Genomic DNA, 8,704 nt, shown 5'->3' with positions numbered 1-8,704 from the left:
AATGAAATAAGAGGATGTTCAGAATTGCGTGGTGTCTGACGAAGTTTGGTGACTGAGAAGATGTTACTGACCGGATTAGAATTCGTACTCCTTCGTTGCCCGCAATTATCTACTAAATGCTAGAGAAATACGACAGACCACCACTGATCATGTTGACAACACCGGAAAGAAAACTCCAACACTTCCCTTGCATAGCTGAAATATCCATTCAAACATTAATTAATTAATTAATTTATTAATTTTCTTTTCTGAGGCACAAAATAAGGATTCTTTCTCTTCTTTCCATAATAATTATTACAGTCTTGTTCTGTGGTATTTACAGTCTACAACTGTGCGTGTGTGCCAGCCGTGGGGGCCAACATTTCAATTCTTCGGTGAAGCCAGGGTTGGCTTCGGGCTCGGAGTTTTGTCATCTGCCAAACTGATTACATTTTGAGTACCAGCGAAACAGACTCGACATACAAATCCGAGGCACTTGCTTATTTGCTTTGGCAACAATTACATCCCGAAAACAACTTCTAAGCCAACCGAAAGCGACTCGTTCGAAGTCATGATCAGCGATTGCCACGAGATGCTCGGCGGGCCTTGCACTAGTTTTGGAAGTTTCGTGAGCCTTACACGAATCTTCATAAATACCTCCTCCCAGAGGAGCACTCCGCTATCTGGATATCAGACCTTGTAAGTTAATCCAGACTTGACCAGAGAAAATTCATTCCCGATTCATATTTTTTCCTAAATTTCCTTCACAAATGGAATTCCATTCGCTATTAGTTTATCAAGATTGTTAACTTCCTTCGCCATTCTCTTCAAGGGCACTCTTAAGCCAACGGAAGAACTCAGAAGCAGCCATGACTGTTACACCTTTGCCGGGTTCTTCGTCTAAACTGCTTTCCCAAGTGTGAAATGATTCTTCCGAGATGATATCTTCGTCATACAAGCTATCGAAGTAAGACTTCACAAAACCTGGTAGAGTCGAGAGAAAAAACAAAATCGGGTTAAGTTTCTCCGGTGTGTCTATACGTTTGGAAGCAACGTACAGCACGCCGACATCACTTTTAGACTCAGACGAACGCGTAAAAAATCCGATTACTAGTTCGGGTGTTTTATGACCAAGTTATACGAGTTTCGTGGAAGCCAGGAAATTAAACCCTGTTTACACGAGCAATTTAAATTTTTGTGACAATTTTCTTTGGCAAATATATTTGATCGCGTAGATAGCACAATAAATAATTGTTAACAATTCCCAGTGAAAAGGGTCAGCAATGCCTTTGAACAGCAGAAATAAAGCAGAAACAAGGCGAGGTTGCCGGGTCGTTTTTTAACGACGCTCACTGAGAGGCAGGAATTTACCACATTTTATTGTATCTCTCACTTAGTACGCGTGCTGTGATTGGTCAATTTTGCGAGCCGTATTCTACAATACGGTCCGCTGTCGGCCGCTAGTTTTCTTTTTTTTTCTTTTCAGCATATACAGTTGTCACATAAAAATTGGCCAAATTTCCTGGCCTACACGAGCAAGTTAAATTTGTCACAACAATTGCCACATAAAGATTGCTCGTGTCACACGAGCAATCTTTATGAAACGGGGCTTAAACTAGGTTGTGATAATTGTCCAGCCATACTACTTGACCCGAAATTTGTCCAAATGGGCTTCTTCCTCTATTGTTACAGAGCAGATGACGAGTGTTAACCCCGCTTTCGTATCTTTTCAACGAAACAAACCACTTTTAACAAAGAAGAAAATAAGGCTGAAAAGCGGAAAATCGAGTAACAACGTACCTGGAGGATGACCTTTCTTTACAAAGAGCGCTTGAACCGCGTAAAGAGCTTGAACCTCTAGACTGGTATTGGCATCAATATATTTTTGAAGCAGATTTTTCCTTTCCTTAAGTTCATCAACGTTGCATTTCCAAGAGCCTTCATCATCTGGAAAAAAATAAGAGACAAAACAGACAAAGAATTTGTTGTGCTCAAGGCATAACTATAGTCATTTCAGTTTTTTACAAAGCAAAGCATCTCATCTCTCCTAACAGCTCTGCAAACTAGGTACATGGTTGGTTCCTGCATGGAAAGCGGCCGTAACAAACACTACGTTTCTTCCTTAGACGACCGGTACGTAATTTGCTGATTTTCTTGACCTTCTACTGCTAAAACGCTACGTGACCAAATCAACGTTTTGTAACACGCTCTAGCTATGAAAGGGATTGTGAAAAATAATCCTCAGCACAAGACAACCTGACTTCTTTTTTACTGAACAAGTTGTTTAGATAAGAATTTATCAATTACCACTTAGCTAAAGGGGCAAGGTATTGGGAGAGGGGACAATGAAACTAGACTTGGGAACATGTCAATACGGCACGGTGTCAAATTCGAAAGGTAGTAAGTGAGGCGACAAAACTCTGATCCTGCACGTTATGGTAATGGTAATGAATTTATATAGCTGATTTTCTAATGACATATTCAAATGCGCTTTATAAGCAAGGGATCTATGGGTGAGATCCGACATCAGCATATATAGGCCCCACTAGTAGCCACTATCAGTCCATTAGAGCGACACATGAATGAAATGAGGCCTAACCACAACACCGGGAGCTCCATGCTCTACTCTGTACGAATTGTGTGTGGGTTTCTTTTACGTCCCACGGGTTGTGAACATTAAAGGGTGTGAGACGGGGCCTACGGTTTATCGTCCTTATCCGAGAAGACTTGAAAGTCTTGACCATTTGCGGATGTAATTACAAAGGTAGCGCTTTATCCTCAGTTATTTTAAGACCCTGAGTGTTGGTCCGGCCGGAGTCGAGCTCACGACCTCCCGCATGGGAGCCCGATGCTCAACCAACTGAGCCACCGGTGTGCGGTACAGTTAAATACGTTCCAGATACATTCACATGATATAAAGAAGCATTCCAGTGCTTCTACCACGCCTTGGACCTTTTGGCCTTCCGGTTACTAACAAGTTCGAATGATTTACCACCAAGGTACAGTTTATGCATTCATTCACATGTGAGAGAAAATACTACAGAACCACGACGAGCAAGAGCGTGCCATCGAACCTTTTCTATTTTTACAGGGAAGAGAAGAGGTTAAGGTCAGGCCAACTGTTGATCTTCACTTGACTGAGGGGAAGAGTTTACGGACCCTTTGTGACATTAATTGATTTCCTATAAACAGGCGATGTTGACCTTGGGGAGAAAAGCAAGGTGCGCATCTCTGGCTAACAAAATACTTTAAAGACGTAGGCAAAGCCCACACAATATATCGGACAATTACCTTCATACAACGCTCCTTCACAAACAACAGTGACCAAGGCTCGAATGAAGGGAGATTCTTTCGTGCTCGAGGGGAAAACATTTTTCTGAACAAAGCAAATAAAGAAGTCCGAGTGGTTAGCTATAACAGTTTTTGTGCTTTAGATTGTTAAGTCTTAAAAGTTAGCGCCAACAAGAATGCCGAGAGTTTCCGGCAACTGAAAGGCTAAGAACTCAAGGACGAAAATATTTCTCTACTTGCGACTCAAATTACAGCTTCAGCTCATTTTGATCAGGTCTGTCATTGCTTGTAGTTGAAAAAAAATCTGCACATTTAATCGTTAGTTAAGGGGGCATCATAAACATGAGCTACTCCTTTTCCTACTGAGGAGTGGAGAGTTTCGTCTCCAAAGGTATAAATCGGCATTTGGAAATCGGGTACTTCAAATTTTAACGCCAATCTCCCACAAAAGACGGGAAGGCTGTAGTCCGCTTTGAAGTCCGGAGGCAATCCAAGACTAGCTTAGAGACTTCTCGCAATTTCTTTTTTGGTGAAGAAATCAGTTAAGGAGGCTCGAAAGGTTTCAAGGGCCGATCCTTCTAATAATGCATCACTTGGAAGCATTGAAACTGGTTCGAGACTCCTTAAGCAAATTTCCTTTCAGTAACAATCAAAGAAATCGCGAATTTACCAACAACATTTTTTCAAAAGTGATCTGAACTATGCGAAACCTTTATTACTTTCTGCGGGCAGAAAAAAGTCTGCTTACATCAATCCAGTCCATCACTTCTTCGTTCTTCGCTCGTTTTTCTCTTCAATATGACAGTCCTAAGTTCTTCTTCTACATTGGCTGAATGTGCACTGGTTGAACCAGTAATCTGTGAGGGAGGTGACGGTCCCAAGGCATATTCGATATTCTTTTAAAGAAAACAACACAAAATTCATCCATTTTACCATTGGTTTTGTTGTTGTATTACAATACTCAGAGACGGGTTGAAAAGTCTCCCACATCTTTCTCACGATACCAAAGTTAAGATTTACAATATCAGAATGTTCGACACACAAGGCGAGTGGGTAGCAGAAATTTAAGGAGTATGGCGCTCACCTTCTAAAGGGGGTTCAAAGAGATTTGCAGGACCTCAGTATGCACAAAGCTGTTGGCCGATCCGATGGTTCGTGTTTTTGCAGAACGCCATGTTTCCTCGCATGTTATTCCAAACAAGTTGGGTGTGGAAGACCGCTTCTTCGAACTCAAACTACGCTGCATAAGTCAAGTGATAATTAACCGGCGAGTTTTCCCCACCCAGCACGGTTCTATTGAACCAACCCTCTAGGATGTATCGTGCTGTTGGCATCTTGCACTGGTTCACTGCGCTCACTCATGAGAGATACTATCGGCACTCCAAAGATAAAATTGATATCATACGCAGCTAGCCATGTAATATCTTCTATTTATTTTAGTGCACTTTATGTGGCTGTGCCATAATTTTTTTTTTGCTCTGTTGCACATTTCCATAGGTACATGACAAGGATGTGATTGGGGTAGAACATCATCCACACAACAATTTGATTTCCACATATAGTGAAGATGGACAGCTTAAATTATGGCAGCCTTAGCAGGAAAGCTTTCTTCAAAGGGAACAAAGTCCGGCTAGAGAATCGTCCTTTTAGGCTTTCCCTCAAGGACATGACTGTACATGACAAAAGAAATTAGGATTGGAACAGAAAACGATTTCTTGTTCCATGTTCACTTGTACACACAAGATCAGTATGTACAAGCTGTTGCAGTTGTTGAACTGTATTGTGACAGTAGTTTTTACTACTGAATTTTGCCAACTTACAGGACTGTGTATCAATGTTGATTGTCAAACGTAGGAAGAGTTGTGTGAAAACAAAAAACTGAACATCTCGTACGCTGTATCATTGCTGTGTCTTAACACAAGGCAGACATTAATTTTGCCAGGTTCCTCTATAAGTTGAGGTAAATACAGAACGCTGATGCTAACTTTCTTGACTTTTCTCTCTCTTCTTAGCTATGATTGCTTCAAAACATCAGTCGTTCTTTTTAAAAAAAAAAAAACCTTAAGACATCCACCATACGGATGATACAGTTTTAAGTAACTTTGGGCTCAAAATGTTAGTGACATTGTGTATTTTAACCCCATAGATAATACATTCCATTTTCTGTGATATTGTTATTTGGTTTTCAAGAGACAAGTGGCTACTATTAAAGAATTTACTGACTTCCTTTTTTTTTTAGATGCTTGAAACTCATACATCTAAGCATGTTTTTCCCATGAAAATAATCTTCCTGCTAGTTTATACCTGCACGTTATCACCTACATTATAAAGTGTATGACACATTTAACATAAATTTTTCTAACAAAATCAAACGTTTCTACTGTAACAATTTTTTAGTTCGTTCTTGAGTGCACAGTAAATCTTTGTAAATGTGGTTGCCTATTCAGTACTAATTAAAGTACTGTGAGTTTTCATCGGGGGGACTGAGATCCGATGTTATCTTTCACCCCCTGAAGAGGCCTGATTGATGTCACAGTAGAAGTTGCCTGGTGTTTGACAGAGTAAACTCTTCATTAAGTATCACCTTAAAAGGGAAAGGGTTAGTGCAAGTCTATGTGAAGTGACATTAGCAGGCTTGCAATGCATTTAATGCATTGAACCTATGGCAGTGAAGATATTATTTTTACATCTCATTAAAAGGTTTGATACTTGGAAGTGAATCCCAAAGGAGTCTTGTGGCAGCTTTTATCACCCCTGATGAAGACACCAGCACAAAGGGTCAAAACACATGGGGTCTTGCAGTTTAACTTTGTCAGTTATATGTACAATCAATTACACAAACCATGTCTGACTTGCAGTTATACTTGAATGCAGATGCCACCCCAGCTGCAAGCAAAATGACTTCTTGAGAGTGGTGTATGAGGGCATGCAAGCCAGCAAAAACAGCCTGACGTTATCAGAACTTTTCAGAATATTATTGCAATTTGCTGATGTAACAGCTTACATCGTAACATGTATTTTGCATTCCACAGGATGCTTGATCGAAGCATTCTTAAACAAAAAGCTATTAATAGTATAATAAGTAATACCTTAAAAAACAAGTACAGTATGTTCCAGTCAAAAGAGATGCATTTGTTTATTCTACCATAACTGCACTGCTGCAGCACAACTAAATGCAAAAAAAAAATGCAGAAGCATTAATCAAGTAAACAAGAATGCATTGCACTTGCATTCATTCTGGAATCACACACATCACTAAAGTATTATCTAATGATATATCGTGCTGGTAACACCAGCAGAGATTCCTAAGGTAAAAATGTTCCTCAAAACTGCCATGGAAGATATTTTGTGATCCTGATTTCAACAAAATTATTCAGAGACATTGAAATAATCAAGTGCAAAATGTCATCACGACTGATTAGAAACGTTTTCGAGTGGAATGTTGTTAACGCATTGACGAGTACACTTTAAAATCTATTAAGACTCGCTCCTAGGAGTCAGTGGGGTTAAAGTACTAACTTTAAGGTAACTTAAAGTGCTACTATGACCAAAAATCAAAACTGTCTATGTAAACTGAACACAAAGTGACGGAAGTTTTAAGCCTTCATTTAAAAAAGACACCTGTTTATTTTTGAGTGAAATTCTCCTTATTAATGGTCCACATTACTAATTCAAAATCTTGAGAGAGCTGGATTGAGGATAAGATGACGTCAAAGACTCGCTAGTTTAAAAATGCAATTGGTGTGCACGCGCCTAAAATTAATTATTTTGCAGCATGGGAGTTTCGAGCTTTCAGACTTTTAAACTCGTGTTTTGCATGTATAATAATCTGCGTTTACATGCTGCAGTTTTAACCTGGTGAGTGTTTGATGTCATCTTATCATCAATCCAACCCTCTGAGGGCCAATCGGTTGGTCTTGAACATGAGTAATGGCGGCCGTGAAATCAAAAACTTGCACTCAAAGCAAACAGCCTTTGGATAAAATTCGAAGCACAACATTTTGCCAGTCAGGTGTGAAGGAAAAAAGGAAGTGAATTTTTTTTATCATAGTAGCACTTTAATTGATGGTCAACAAGACACCAGCTTTTGTAATACATACTAGTCAAATGGTACCCACAAGAATCTAAAGGCAAGTTAGTTAAACCTAATTTTCTATACTTCAGCATTATTCCATTGGACTCTAATTCAAAATTACAGAGCAGAATACACTGCAAAACGGATAATCATAGACCACCACAATGATAATAACCCCAAACACTATTGCGGTGGTTGGCTAACTTCCTCGTCTCCGTACTCAATTGGTTGGCAGTCACCATGTCTCCTCGTAAAATTGCATCTCTAGTCTAGGTATGAAACAAACCTCAAAGTCTCAATATTTGGACAGCAATACTAAAAAAGAAATGCCCTGTTTCATGAAATGTGAAACACACCTGATTTGACTTCAGTATAGCAAACAATTCCTATTGGCCAGCAGCAAAACAAACAGGCAAACCAGGACAACCCACAGTAGTCAGGTGGTGCAACCTGTGGAGCAAGAATGACACCTGGTCCACCCTGCTGCTGTGGAGTCAAAGTGAGAAATGTTGGTTAAAGGCAGGAAATAACTGTGCTCAAAAGTAGGGAACTCAATCTTTAAAGGCTGCATGTCTGCAAGATTTTGTACTTGCTGCAAGCCGCCAGGCACGCAGCGACACTAACCTTGCCGACCACTTTCTTGCGCATGGTTTACCTGTCGTACTGGATCTTCGCCAGATTTCATGAGCGAGTGGGTGGGCTCGTGCTCAGCACAAGACTTGGATGATTGTCAGAAAGTTTTGGGGTCACTATTTTCGGATTATCATTAGAATAGTTTTGCTTCCATGCTGGTTTCGTACATCCCTTCACTTTTCACTTTTCATTGAGTTGTAATCCTCTTCAGTTGAATCCTTACTTTATAACTTGAATGGTTTTAGGTCATTTTGAGGAAACACTGCTCCACTTGGAAACACTGCTCCACTTGGTGTGAGCTTTCTATTCTGAATGAATTTTCAATGTTAACCCATTCATCCCTGAAGCCACCCCAAGTAAAATTGTCTGGCATTAAACAGAGTCAAGTCTTAAGTCTCGCTCTCAGGACTGAAAAGCTGAAAATGAAAATTTATTATACATGTACATTGTAAACCTAGAGTAATTATAAATTGTTTTGTTTTACTATGAAATGATATATGAAATGGATCATATACGAACTGCGGATATGAAATCAAGTGAAGCTATGATCCTCACAGTTATGAACGCAATTTTTGCAATTGCGTAAAGAAGCCTGAAAAATTCAGGACTTCAACGGGGTTTGAAACCAACGCTCTAACCAACTGAGCTATGAAGCCACTGACGTTGGGAGCTGGTCATTTGTGGGTTCTAATGTTCCCGTGAGGAATGAATCAACGATGAAATCAT

General features: G+C 39.9%; 1 protein-coding gene and 1 long non-coding RNA gene across 2 annotated transcripts in view; both read right to left on the bottom strand.

Annotated features, from left to right (window-relative positions):
• Positions 1 to 215: 215 nt before the first annotated feature.
• Positions 216 to 4,066, bottom strand: LOC138050398 (eukaryotic translation initiation factor 4 gamma 3-like). Its single transcript, XM_068896728.1, has 4 exons — positions 4,019 to 4,066; positions 3,271 to 3,355; positions 1,780 to 1,926; positions 216 to 963 (listed from the first exon to the last, which is right to left on the bottom strand). Exons 1-4 carry the CDS (start codon positions 4,031 to 4,033, stop codon positions 785 to 787), a joined length of 426 nt encoding a protein of 141 aa, XP_068752829.1. The 5' UTR covers positions 4,034 to 4,066; the 3' UTR covers positions 216 to 784.
• Positions 4,067 to 6,381: 2,315 nt separating this feature from the next.
• The window catches only part of LOC138051865 (uncharacterized), a 2,988-nt gene continuing 665 nt past the window's right edge, over positions 6,382 to 8,704 (bottom strand). Inside the window, exons 2-3 of the long non-coding RNA XR_011132933.1 lie at positions 7,702 to 7,831; positions 6,382 to 7,614 (exon numbers count right to left, since the gene is read on the bottom strand). This is a non-coding gene — a long non-coding RNA (uncharacterized lncRNA). The remainder of the gene's footprint in view (positions 7,615 to 7,701; positions 7,832 to 8,704) is intronic.

Source organism: Montipora capricornis, chromosome 6 (assembly GCF_036669925.1).
Source record: "Montipora capricornis isolate CH-2021 chromosome 6, ASM3666992v2, whole genome shotgun sequence".
Taxonomy (NCBI): Eukaryota; Metazoa; Cnidaria; class Anthozoa; order Scleractinia; family Acroporidae; genus Montipora; species Montipora capricornis.
This window is presented reverse-complemented; position numbering and strand designations above follow the sequence as displayed.